Source organism: Phacochoerus africanus, chromosome 12 (genome assembly GCF_016906955.1).
Source record: "Phacochoerus africanus isolate WHEZ1 chromosome 12, ROS_Pafr_v1, whole genome shotgun sequence".
Classification (NCBI taxonomy): Eukaryota; Metazoa; Chordata; class Mammalia; order Artiodactyla; family Suidae; genus Phacochoerus; species Phacochoerus africanus.
The window spans coordinates 58,240,436-58,254,801 of NC_062555.1; the positions used below are offsets into that span (position 1 = coordinate 58,240,436).

General features: G+C 34.6%; 1 protein-coding gene across 1 annotated transcript in view; it reads left to right on the forward strand.

The window, feature by feature from the left end:
• Positions 1 to 14,366, forward strand: part of DNAJC1 (DnaJ heat shock protein family (Hsp40) member C1) — a 198,800-nt gene that overhangs the window by 72,382 nt on the left and 112,052 nt on the right. Inside the window, exons 5-7 of the mRNA XM_047755503.1 lie at positions 2,368 to 2,533; positions 3,385 to 3,482; positions 4,443 to 4,536. Coding sequence (XP_047611459.1) covers positions 2,368 to 2,533; positions 3,385 to 3,482; positions 4,443 to 4,536 — 358 coding nt within the window. The remainder of the gene's footprint in view (positions 1 to 2,367; positions 2,534 to 3,384; positions 3,483 to 4,442; positions 4,537 to 14,366) is intronic.

Consider the following 14,366-nt stretch of genomic DNA (forward strand, 5'->3'; position numbering starts at 1 on the left):
AATATGTCTTGTCAACACACTTTTTCTTAAATAAATTATGAATATAGTATGTGTGTATTTTAAGAGATACCCATTTTTTCAGTGTTTCAGGAAAGCCCTGATTTATCTTTTAACAGTATATATTCTAAAAAATGAACTATAATAGAAGCTATCTTTCCTTAAAATGGCCAGTCGTGTGAGCCATAATGTTCATTGATAGTAAAATCAATAGAGCATTGATTCCAAGCTTAATCCTTGGAGACTGCTGTTTAGAGTGGCAGACATAGCCTAGTAAATATCTAGTTTTGTTTAATGTGTTCAGTGCATGAGGCTTTGCTATCTTGTATTTAGCTGTGCACTAAATACAGTTTATAAGTGGGGTAGAAAATAGTAGCTATTAACAGATACATAGCATTTCAGCAATGATAGCGATAAAATATTTGATATGAGAGTTACAGCGATGGGTCTGGCTGGTTTTTCTTCCAATACAGTTTAGATCTAAAACAAAATTAATATGTAGTAATGTGCTTAGGGAATTGTTGCCACTTTCTTTAATATTCTTTATTAATAGCCACACTTTTACTTGAAGTTATTTCATGGGAGAGATTAGCTGAAAATAATTATTTTTATATTCCCCCTTAACACATGTGAAGTAGAGTGTAGATTTAGAATAAATTCAGGGCTTCATTCAAATGTTGTAATTTTGTATTATACCACTTGAAACCTTTTTTCCAATCTGTTTCTAATTTAAAATGAGTCCGTTTTTGAAGAGATGGATTTAAACATAAATTTTTGAGGACAGGAATGATAGCTTTTGGTGGAATCATGTTATTATATCCTGATATTAGTCTTAAAGAATTGCTATATAAATATTGAAAAAGAATATTTAACATCAAATCTTGTCTGGTGCAGCTACTACACATCTGTATTTTAATTTGCAGATTCCTGTATACTATACAATTTGCTTGCCTTTAAGAGTTTAGTACCACTAATGTCCTTTGCTTTGAACATTGGTTATTCTGATCTGCCATTATTATTAATAATCTAAGTTGATCCTAAAAGTCAGGTTTTTTAGATGTCCTAATAAAATATATTTTGAATTTATAACCAGTATTTTTCCACTGAAAAAGAAGTTGCCTCTAATAAATTCTCTGCTTTATTTTTTTAAGCATATCTCCAAGGTATCAATTTAATAACTATCAAAGTAGCTACTGCAGTTGTTGCATTTAAATTGATTTACATGTCAAGACTGGCAGTTTAGCAGCTGCGCTATTATTCCTAGATCGGTCAATTTACTTGAGAAAAACCTACTACTGAGTTCTGCTGACCTGCCTGACAATATAGGCCCTATTTCTATTCCTGTAATTAGGCCTGCGACTAACTCAGAATATTTTTAATTAAAATATTTTGGTCAATGTGTTGCACCAAATTAGGCCTTTCAGTGAAGATTTAATTCTGGAAATAGTGTGATTAGAATATTTAATGAGTTGTGTTCAACTAAAATTAACAGGTTGTGTGTTTTGAACATACAGTGTTTGTGATCATTTTGATTTTTACAATCATAAATGTTTCTCCTGATTTTTAACCTTAAAAATATTTGCCTCAATAACTGTCTGATGAATAAGTTTTAAAGTTCAGTTGAAATTTTATTCTAAAGAAAGCTGACTTAAAATGCATTACTAAGGAAGCTTTTGTTTGTTATGTTCTATCCTTACAGCAAAGCCAAAAGTGAGGAAATTGCTGCTTTAAATGTTTACAAATAAACAGTTTTATTGAGAAATTGGTTGTTTCCACATCTCCTGTTTGGGGGATTTTTTATTCTCTAAAGGAGTGTTAGCAACATAAAGCTAAAAGGTGCTCATTGTATAGGCTTTTTACATCATTAAGAAGCTTTGATAAAAAAAATTAATATTTCACCCTTGAACACTTGTACAGAGATGGGTATAAAAGCACTGACTGGAAAATTTATCCTGAATATAATTCAATTAATATATAAGTCATGGTAGCAGATAGAGCCCTTATCTTGATTTTCTCCCATGGAGATCCTTCCTTTTGTTGCTCACTTCTGTGCTGGGGCCCCACTGCAGCCTGTGATGGAGAGGTGGACCCCGGCTCCTTCAGTCTCCATGTCATTCCAGGAGTCACGCCCTGTGGTTGTTGTAAAAACACAAGGTCCGGTATCCACAGTGTATCTCCCTGTGCCTTTTTCAAGGTTGTCTGTGATTGGATTCAGCATTTTGATTTATAGGCCACTGTAATGCTGATAATCTATATAAATGTAATCTATTTGGAGAAATTCTTTTCTCTTTCCTCTTTTTAAGTATGGGTACAAATAGTTTTTTGTTTATTTTAAACTCCCATGAAAAACTGTTATATTTGCTGCTGTAGGTATGATGATATTCTGATCAATGGACTTCCAGATTGGCGACAGCCTGTATACTACTACAGGCGAGTGAGAAAAATGAGCAATGCTGAGCTGGCATTACTTTTGTTCATTATTCTCACAGTGGGTCATTATGCTGTGGTATGGTCAATCTACCTGGAAAAACAATTGGTAAGTATTGGTAATAAATCAAATGACCTAGCCTCTTTAATTTTACATGGAATTTCAGACATTTATCTTTCAACTGATGAAAATTCAGCTTTTCTGTATATATCCTTATTCTAATATTTTTGTACTCATTAATATCTATGTTTCTAAGTCAAGAACTCATACCATAAGAAGAAAATATGCTTCTTTTAAAAAATGTATTTGAATTTGTTACAAAATTTTGTGAAGGCTCAAATATCTAGCTGAAAATTAGAAGGTAGAGCTATGTTTTCTTAATTGTCACCTTCTAGACATACATATTTTTTATATCAGATGATTTCAGAAAATTTTTTGTCACCAGCCCTATGTAAAGAATGATTCCTTTAAAAACTTTTAACTAAGTAAAACTTGAGAATAATTTTATAATTTTGGAGATCAGTTGGTTGAAAAATTATTACATTTCTTAGTGTTATATACTACTACCGAGTTTATTCTGCTATGGGCTTTTATTTATATGCTAAAGATAACCATATTTATCAGTATTCATGAATTAGCATCTGTTTACTCATTCTTTTTGAAGTGACATTATTAAAGTTGGATGAATGAGAAAAAGTAAGTTGAATGCTTTCTCTTCTTAGAAAACTTTGATTGCTATGGAGATACACATGACTGACAGTGCTGAACTTCATGTGTGTTTAAGGACTGGATACCATGGCAACAGTTATTGTTAGAGATTGATGATTTTACTTAATCATGTTGGACCTTACATACATTTGCATAAATGTTCTTCTATAATGTTTACCCTTCACAGAAGGGTAACATTTGAAGAGTACATGTTAATGATAACCTGTAACCATAATTTTTTCCACATTAAGGATGAACTGCTTAGTAGAAAAAAGAGAGAAAAGAAAAAAAAGACAGGCGGCAAGACTGTGGATGTGTCAAAACTTGGTGCTTCAGAAAAAAATGAAAGGTGGGAGCATATAAAAATATAATTTGAAATTGTTTTAACATGTCTTTAACATCATACTTCATCTGTATATCCATTTCAGACATGCTAATATTTACATCTCTATTCAGTTTATAAAAGACTAGTAGTGTGCCATAGTTTGTGAAACAAATTCTGATCTTAAGCAAAAGTCCTACAGGTTTTTCCCCCTTGTAAATTATTAATGTATACTTAAATAATTAAATCCCCAAGTTCTTGTCATTTGAAATTTTTATACTGAACTTTAGAAACAAAAGTATTACTAGAAGAATCTGTCACTTTAGTGTTTAGCTCAGGAGTGACAATATGTAGAGACAGTGATATGCAGCACACTCAAAGAGATACCACCATTTCTTCTATCGATTCATAGAAAGAAATAAAGGGTTTAAATAGTTCACACAGCAGGGCAGGAGCTGGATCAATGTGAGATGGAGATCAGAGACTATTTTGCCTGTCTTCTGTTCTGATGACATCGGTGAGTAATGCTTCAGTGAACTGCAAATGACATTAATTTTTATGTATTGGTTTGTTTATGCTACAGTATTCATATCTGCTTGTCAGCACTTGGAAACACTCAGATGATGTTTAGTCTTTTACAGCTGAAGTAATCATAAGGTCTGAGAATTCATTTTGCCAAACTGATGAAAAGTCCAGGTTAGAAAGAGGGCTTAAGTTTATAACTTAATTATGAGTCCCCTTCCCCAAAATCTTAGCCTAGATTCTCTTACTTACTATGCTTAATTGCATTTGTTGTACTAATATATTTCATGATAGAATACATTAGATTAAGTGATGACTGCCATAAATATTTCCTTTTTAAAACTTGATTTTTTTGTTGAAATAGCCATTCAAAAGAGAATTCATGATCATTATGAAAAGATTTTTGTCTCTCAACTTTCTTTCTGTGCTTTGCTTCTTTATTTTTGCTTTTTGTTTTCCCTTTAGATTACTGTTGAAACCACAGTGGCATGATTTGCTTCCATGCAAGCTGGGAATTTGGTTTTGCCTTACACTAAAAGCATTGCCTCATCTAATCCAGGTAAAATGTACCTCTTTTGTATAATGTTAGATGCTTTCATTTTAATTATTCATGAAATAATTGCTGTCTGAATGAATGCTGAATATGGATGCTTCATAATGCCGATGGAAGTGAATAATATTTTTATAAGTGTAAACCTAATTTAGGGTAGTGGCAATATTTTTTAGGTATCTATTCCTGTAACTACCTCTTACATTACTTTTAGAACACCTTAGAATTCCAAGACACTATAAAAAGGAAAAGACAATGTTATCTTTAGGGCAGCTATAAAAACAATAAAAATTTAATCCACTGTTATCATTTAAGGAGTATCTATTAGAAAAGAACAGGACTCATATAGCTTGTTACCATTATTTTAATAGCATTTAAGTACATAGTATGAAAAAAACACTTTACATAAACATTTGTCTAATTAAGCAAAAATAGAGCTTTCCATTTTACTTGCAACTTTAAGAGGAGTGAGGATATTTTGTCTTACACTGGTAATCAAAGTTTCTGTTGCTAGTCTCTCTTGATCCAACAATAGAAAGTGAGTACCTATCATATTTATATGGCAGTTTCTCTTATTTTCTATATTTAGATACCATGACATATTTTAGGAAATTATTGCTTTGCTAATTTTAATTATTGTATCTGGCTAGAAAATTCCTGGAACATAAACATAACATTTGAAAGAATATGTAATAGTTTTGGTGTACAAATTTTAAGGTTCTTCGAGGTTGTAATTTGGAGGAGGAAATGTTTCATTTCAGAAAACAGAGCGAGAGAGATAATTTCTATTCAGTTCTACCCACTTTTTTCATGTAACAGAGCTGTTTTTCCTAATCGTTTGAGGAAATGAGTGACTCCAACTTTTGTATTTTATTCTTTTTCCTCTAATAATGAAAATTTTATATTTGAAGGGGAAATGAACTAAAAATCACTAGTGTGTTTCTGGCCTTTGAGAAATTTGTTGACCAGTTTTGTTTTGTTTTGTTTTTTAATCAAAATAGTTTAATAGTTAACTGCTTACAAAACCACATATTTTGTTTACAGTTAATAGAGACAATTGAAGTATTTTGATAATTTAAAAGATTTTGTTTTTTGTTTTTTAAGTTGTTTAGCATATTGTTTATTTGAATAAAAACCCTCAATCCTTGTGTACTATGTATGTAAGACTTAATAAGAAATAGGGGAAAGTACATCTATCATAATGGTATATTTCTGAGAAGATGTAACAGAAAAATATTTAAGGACATATTTTCTTTTTTTAGGAATGGTTATTTTTTGCTAGCTTTAAAATCTGTGCAATAGGCAAACCAGAATGTAGATGAATTTAAAAGTGTAGTCATGAGGCAGTATAAGTAAAATATCACATAAAATGTCACTCCGAAACACTTCTTTGTCATTTTAATCTACGTCATTTGAAACAAAGTTTATTTGGTAAAATTAACACATTTGTTGGTTAGCAAGCACAGTAATGTGAAAAAATAGAATCAATATATTATGATGGCTTAGCTTTGCAAGTTGTTATTTTAAGTATTTTGCCTTGTCACAAATTTATAGAAAACTTTTTTTTTTTTTGGCCTTTTAGGGCCACACCTGCAGCATATGCACGTTCCCGGGCTAAGGGTCTAATGAGAGCTACAGCTGCTGACCTGCACCACCCACAGCAACGTGGGATCCAGGCCATGTCTGCAACCAACACCACAGCTCACGGCAACACCAGATCCTTAAGCCACTAACGAAGTCCAGGGGTCGAACCCACATCCTCATGGGTACTAAGTCAGGTTTGTTACCTCTGAGCCACAATGGGAACTCCTAGAAAACTTTTTAAAAAAAGGGATTTTATGAAAGTTTTTAGCCACTTCAGAAACTTTCTCAAACTATTGAATCAGTTTGAATTTTAAGGTTTTTCTCATGTTTACTAACAAAAGAATGTAATATACTAGACTATGATACAAATTATAATAGTAGTAACAGTATTTTAGGTAGAACATACAGCTGATGGTTTCACAAGCATCAGCAAAGCAATGTTGAATAGTTGCTATTAGAATTAGATTTTGTCTGCTTTTTTTTCCAATCTGCTTTGACCTTTGTATTAATTTATCATTCATAAAATTGTGTAATGTGGATACATATGCCTTATCTATAACACTGCAATTTTTGTGACACTTCTATGAGATCTTCTTAAATACGGTATTTATGAAATTTAGAAGCCGCCTTTTTTACTGGAAACAGTCAGGTTTGGTAACTGGTGCAGTGGTGATAAAAGATCCTACTAAAGCCCTTAATATGAAAAATAATACACATGACCTTAAACATTTTAAGCAAGGGCTTTACATTTATTCGCCACTCTTGTGATACAGGACCATTGTTTTATTTTTAAGTAGGAGCCCTTTTTCATGCATAAAGCATACCTAGCATCTTCCTTTCTTTAAGGGCAAATTTCCAGTTGATTTCTTTAAAGAAGAATGAAACCATGCTCTTGTGAAGGAGTGTAATTGTATAAGCCTTAAAGATTTCTATGGTATCCCTCACTCAGTCATCCACCGTTGACTTGTTTACATCTAGTTAATAGCATTTTTAGCAACTCTTTCATTGAGATTTCCAGAGCATCTACTTTGTTTTCACAGAAACAACTCTCATTTTCTACTCACTTTTCACCTTTTTTCTGTAATATTTAAAAGTTGAATCAGGAGTTCCCATCGTGGTACAGTGGTTAACGAATCCAACTAGGAACCATGAGGTTGCAGGTTCGGTCCCTGCCCTTGCTCAGTGGGTTAAGGATCCAGTGTTGCTGTGAGCTGTGATGTAGGTTGCAGATGCAACTTGGATCCAGCGTTGCTGTGGCTCTGGCATAGGCTGGCAGCTACAGCTCCGATTTGACCCCTAGCCTGGGAACCTGCATATGCCTCGGCAGCGGCCCAAGAAATAGCAAAAAAGACAAAAAAAAAAAAGTTGAATCATATAATTACAGGTATCACTGACATAAATAGATTCAAGAGCTAATATAGCCAGTTCATATAATATACAATTAGTTAAATAGGTATCAGCTGAGGGAGTTTTACATCTGTGTGTTGATCCTTTGAATTCATGAGAAGTTTGTTAAGGACTTCCTGTTGTGGCTCAGTGGTAGCAAACCCAACTAGTATCCATGAGAATACGGTTCAATCCCTGGCCCCCACCCAGTGGGTTAAAGGATCTAGTAGTCCCATGAGCTGTGGTATAGGTTGCAGACATGGCTCAGATCTGGTGGCGTTGTGGCTGTGGTGTTGTAGCCAGTGGTTGTGGCTCTGATTCAACCCCTAGCCCAGGAACTTTCATATGCCATAGGTGTGGCCCTCAAAAGCAAAAAAAAAAAAAAAAAAAAAAGTTCATTGAAACTAAGCTGAAAATATTCTGTGTCTTGCTCTTAGATAAGATGGAGGGTCCAAGCTAAAAGGGGGAAATTTGGAGACTTCCAGCAAATGGCCTTCACGCTAGCAGAACTTGTATCCAAATTTTGTCCTTGTTGTATCAATAGCTCTTCAGTGTTGACAGTATTCAGTCCATAGCTCCAAGAAATATTTCTAACCTCCAAAATGCTCTTCTTGGATCTTTTAAAATTGCCACTCTCTCTCCTTCTGGGTGTGTGTGTGTGTACTTTCTGAAATGTATTCATAGCCATGAAAATAGCAAACAACAGATGAAATATAATCAATGCTATGTACATATTTTGGGTCTAACTCTTATAACTTTATTTTTGTCACTGCCTGTTTGTATTGGAGCTTCATATATTTGGGCCCATAATAACTTAGATTGTTAATACCATCAATTTCTCATACGAAATCAGTAAGTGCCAGATATCCCAAGTGATTACCAATCTGAATCATAGTTCAGAGTTTTCTGCATTTTCTAAGATGAGACGAATTTTAACTATTCAGAATTTATTTGCTCGATAGTTTGACTTTCTGGGAATTCACCATTTTAGTTTCTCTCTACCAATGTCACATTCCTTGGTAGCACATTTTGAAAAATAGGAAACTCCTTTAGAAGTGCATTGCCTAAAAGTTGTTAATTTCCCCATTGTTAAGTCCCAGTCCCATCTTTGCTCACTACCGAGCTGATCTTATATGAACACAGTTAGACTAGAAATTATTGTAGGACGTTTCCAGCATGCATATGTTCACTCTCATTAGGATTTATAGGTTGTCAAGGAACAGTGGCTGAGAAAATAGAAAAATCTTTGTAGTGCTATGGCTTTTACCTTATAAAATTAAAATAAAAGTTATTTAAGAGAGTAAATGGAATACTATATTTTATACAACTTTTTATAAATGCAGGCACCCTCCCTCCCAAGAAGCTTCTTCCATGGAAACTACAACTGTGGACAAGCCTGGAGGTCACCCTGTCTAAGGCCTGGGCCCTTCATTTCTAGTCCCTTTGCTTCTGCTTGCTGCGACTCCATCAGAAACCAAATAAACAAAGCATTCACAGCTAATTAGCAGGGGGGAAAAGCTTCTAAAAGGTTAGGAGGCATTTGTAGCAAGCTGAATTGCCTGTGCTTCTACTCAGAGTTAAACAAAGATTTTCCAAGGAATGAGGAAGCTTACTTTTAGTACTCTCATAACTTTTTGAAATTTTTTGCAGGCAAATATATTTTACATAGGAAATATGTATATAAATGAAAAAGGATGAAAAACTCGTCTGAATTTTTATAAGGCTGAAACTCTATTGCTGCCGAAGGACAAGTGATAAAGGAAAATTGGAAAGACCTCACAATACAACAAAGGTTCCATTCCTTCACTCCTCTGAAAAGAGAACATAAGATGCAATCATTTGAAGGTCCAAAGGCAGAATATAGAGTTTTTTAGAAAAGATTCAAAAACCACAAAATGTTAGGTAGGATATTAAAGACATGTAGTCTCATCAATTCCATATTTTATTGATGAAAAATACTTAAGACTTAGGTTGGTGAGGCAATTTGCCCAAAGTGACAGACTGGTTAATGGTAGAAATGAAACTTAAAGCAAATGAAAATAAATTTGAAATATAAAAAATACAAAAGCTAAGAAAGAATAGATTTTTTTTCAACAGCTAGATAAAGAGATAACTAGTGTTATGGTGAGTGAATAAACTAGTGTTATAGGTAGCGAATAAGCTGTCTGATCTTAAATTCTCTATAAGAGTATTGAGTCAGAGTGTAATATTATAAAAGCTATAGGATTCTTACATTGAGTTGGGGTGGAAAGAGATGACTTCCATGGTTTCTTTGTTTCTTAGCCCAGATTTAGGCCTTCCATCTTGTTGAATACTGCTGACTCAAGCAGAGGAAAGCAAAGCGAGTTGTTTTCTGTCTTACTTGTATTACTTCTTATAAAATTAGTATTATCACAGTTCTGTACCCCAAAAATTGTCTTTTATTCAAAGTATGAAATTTAGACGTTTTCCTATATTCCTCATTGTAATTTTATATATTATATGTAATTCTAAGATTATAGTATAAGCCAATTGGGAAACAAAATTTGATATAGAGCAATTAAATTTGTGGGCAGATTTTCGGAGACATGCTCATGATGATCTACCATGGTTGTATGTAAACTTCAAAGAAGAAACTTGTGCTGTTGGGCAGTCAAAGAGAAAGGGCGCATCTTCCATCTCTCTTGCTGCTGCCTCTCCTCAGAGTTCCTTGTCCCCATTAAGGCAGGTGGCACTCTTTTCCTTCATACCACCCTAAATCAACTCACATCTTTCCTAAGAGTTTTTGGATTGCTTAATATTTCAAAATTTATATGGAGCAGTGAAAGTAAAGCAAAACAAGACAAGCACATTGTTTTATCACTTGAATAAACTATGTCAGTAATGTTAAGAAGAAAAGTTTATAATAAGGGATACCTTGTATCTCAGAGCTCAGTAACCTTGGGAATACCACATCCTGAAGGCTTAGCTAAATTGTTATCATCATTATGAAACCTTTCCTAATCAGGCCAACTGAAAATTTCCCGTTTATATACGCTCTGTATTGACTTCATAGCACTTAACGATTTGTTTTAACCAGGGTAGAGTATGGTAAGGTACACATCACCCTGAAATTCCGGTGACTTGACATTTTTTTCCAATATATGCCACTTACCCCTTGCTGGTTGGTGGGAAAGAGGGCATTCTGCTCTAACTAGCCATTTAGGGACTCAGAATAATGACATCTTCATCATCTTCTAGCTATACCCATCTGGAACATGTGGCCTTCTTGCCCACTATGGCAAGAGTAGAAAGCTGGAGGATGGCATGAGCTTTTCTGTATTTGATTTGAAATGACATGGTATTTCTAACTGCAGCTCATCCAGAACTAGTACCATGACCCTACCTAATCTCAAGATGATAAAGAAATGTGGGGAAGCAGATAGAATGTTGGATGAACACCACTCTCTCTTCCAGTAATTCATTCAACAAATATTTGTTGAGTGATTACTATTTGCTAGGTTCTCTTTTGGGCCCTGGAAATACCAAAAAAAAAAAAAATTTTTTAAGACAAAAATCCCTGTTCTCATGTAGTTTATATTCCTTATTTTGGTTATTATTCATATTTATTTTTACATATGCTTTAAGGGCAACTGTTTGTCTTAGCATATGATTCTTTTTTTTTTTTTTGTCTTTTTGCTATTTCTTGGGCTGCTCCCACGGCATATGGAGGTTCCCAGGCTAGGGGTCGAATCGGAGCTGTAGCCACTGGCCTACGCCAGAGCCACAGCAACTCGGGATCCGAGCTGAGTCTGCAACCTACACCACAGCTCACGGCAACGCCGGATCGTTAACCCACTGAGCAAGGGCAGGGACCGAACCCGCAACCTCATGGTTCCTAGTCGGATTCGTTAACCACTGCGCCACCACGGGAACTCCTTAGCATATGATTCTAATATAGCCTATCAAAGTACAACACACGTGGTAGTGGTTTAGTAAATAAGTATAAATAAATACCACTATTTAACACCTGCTCATGCAGGACCCCATGCTCTACAATTACATGCAAAAAACCATCCATAACATATAAATTCTTTAAGTAAGTCATCGTCCTATAATATAAAACCACTCCTCTGCTTGATGTCTATGCAGACAAGCTTTGAGCCTTCCAAGAAATTTTGTTAAATATTAAAGAGAGTTGATTCTAAAGGAAAAGCTTTTTTTTCATGTTCTGTCCATGAGGATTATAAACTCGTCAAGGATAAGAATCTCTCTGTTTGGAACAATGTAAACTCTGTAGTTTTAATAGAGTGTTAGGGAGCTAAACCTAGGCAGTCCAAAGCTCTGATTGAAAGTAAGTATTTATTTGCTTATTGAATACTTAGTAAGCATCTATTATGTGCCAGGCAGAGTCTCCAAAGAGAAATGAGAAGTTTATATCACAAGAGATCTATCATTTCCAGTGTAGGTAAACTAGGATTTATCCTGGACTCAAAATGAGACTTTGTGTTTATTTTCCCTACTTAACAATGGTATTCGCATAAATTATCTTCTCATGAAGAATGGGAGGGAAAAAAGGTTTTAAACAACTGCTCTTATTTCAACCTCTTTTGAATACATGATACCCACTCCCTTAATTCCCCATTCCTACCACTGGCCTGGTCTTTCTTGAATGTTACCTCCAAAGCCAGTCTGTTTCATTTTTGGTGAGTTTAATGGTTAGAAAACCCTTTTTTTTATTTATCCAAACTCAAAACTTAATCCCAAATCTTCTCATCTCCACTCCCTTTTAAATACAGTTTCAAGACCAGACTCACAAACTTAGAAGACAAACTTATGGTTACCAAAGGGAAAGGGAAGGGAGGAGGGAGAAACTAGAAGTATGAGATTAACAGATACAAACTACTATACATAGAATAGATAAACAACAGGAATTTACTGTGTAGCACAGGCATCTATATTCAATATCGTACAATAATCTATAATGGAAAGTAGTCTGAAAAAATATATGTATAAAACTGCTTCATTTTACACCTGAAACTAACACAGTATTGTAAATCAACTGTACTTCAGTTGAAACTATATATATTTTTTCATATATATATACATATATACACATATGTATACATATATATACACACACATATATAGTTTGAAGACCCCTCGCATTGATCACTTTTCTTTTAAGGTCTTCCAGTTCATCAGGGCATCTTAAAGGGTGGGACAGCAAGCTATTCAGAAGGATGATTGGAACAATATAGAGTTTGTTGAGTATAGTAGAGTTATTTGAGATCATAGCTTTATTAAAGAAGAAATGCTTCCTAGAGTAGGCATATTGTAATTATAATTTGAAAGTACAAGTAAGATGTAGGAAAGAAAAGTCATGAGGAACATTTAAATAAAGGCTTAGAAATGGAGCAAAGGGAAGATAGGATTCTTTGCCTAGAACACATTGCGAGTGAGACTAGGGAATGTGTTAAAATTCTTGGAATTAGATGAAGTAGGTTAAGGCGATTGAATGCATTGCAGTCCTCAGATAGGTGTGGTTTTGAATCTAACGGCTATTTTAAAAAGGAGTTTTTGATGGAATTCTGTGCTGTAGCAGAAGGAAGAAACATTAACAGAGAAATGTTCAGATTTGTTAGAACTACTAGAAAGAGAGCTCCAGCAAAAGGTTTTTGCACTGAGGTGAAGAGGGTTCATGGGAAGAAAAGTCACATGACCAAGATGATAAAAGATTCTGCAGGTGGAGTTTTGGTTAAGTATGAAGAAGAACTCACCCTGACTTTGCGTGAGGGTAAATAAGATTCTTGGCAAAATGACAAAGTAATAATAAAAATAGGTAACACATATAAGGCCTAACCATGTGCAAGATGTTATTCTAAGTGTTTCCTATATATTAACACTTATATACACATATGTTTCATCTTTCCAACAGCTCTGTGAGTTAGGTATTCTTATTATCCCCATTTAATGGATGAGAAAATTAACCCATAGGAAAGTGATGTAATGCTAAGAGTCACATAGCTAGTGAGATGAAAGCTGAAATTTTAATCCAGGCAGCCTGACTCTAAAATCTGCTCTCTTCTTCTCATCACTATTTTCTATCTCACCCTACTATACTGTGGTGTAAGAATTCAACTCACCTTCCTTCACACCTTGTAAGTAACTTAACTGTGCTCTTCTTTCCTTACGTGGTACAACCTTTCCTATTTCCTTAAAGCAGCCAGTGCCTTTGTGACCTTTTCCCTGCTATTACAAATTACTCTCTGGAAAGAAGCTAATAAGCCCATTCATACCAAGGAATGAATGGCTGATATAGTTTAATATACAGTAAGACTGCTCCACGGTTGAGTTTTGGGGGGTACAGGGAATGTTAAAAGGGGCCATAAATTTTTTTTGTGTGATTTTAATTTTTTTCCATCATAGCTGGTTTACCGTGTTCTGTCAATTTTCTCCTGTACAGCAGGGTGACCCAGTTACACATACATGTATACATTCTTTTTTCTCACATTATCATGCTCCATCGTAAGTGACCAGACATAGTTCCCAGTGCTATGCAGCAGGATCTCATTGCTAATCCATTCCAAAGGCAATAGTCTGCATCTGTTAACTCCAAGCACCCCATCCATCCCACTTCCTCCCCTTTGGCAACCCACAAGTCTGTTCTCCAAGTCCATGATTTTCTTTTCTGTGGAAAGGTTCATTTGTGCCATATATTAGATTCCAGATATAAGTGATATCATATGGCCATAAATTTTTAACCCAAAATCTCGTTGAAATTTAAAGTATATGTGGGCATAAAAGGATGAGTAAGTCAGGTGCGTGACCTCTATGCCCTTCAAATTATACCATTATTTAGCTGGCCCAGGGCTTGTAGGAATTCTTCTAGAAGAAATGAGATAAGGAAC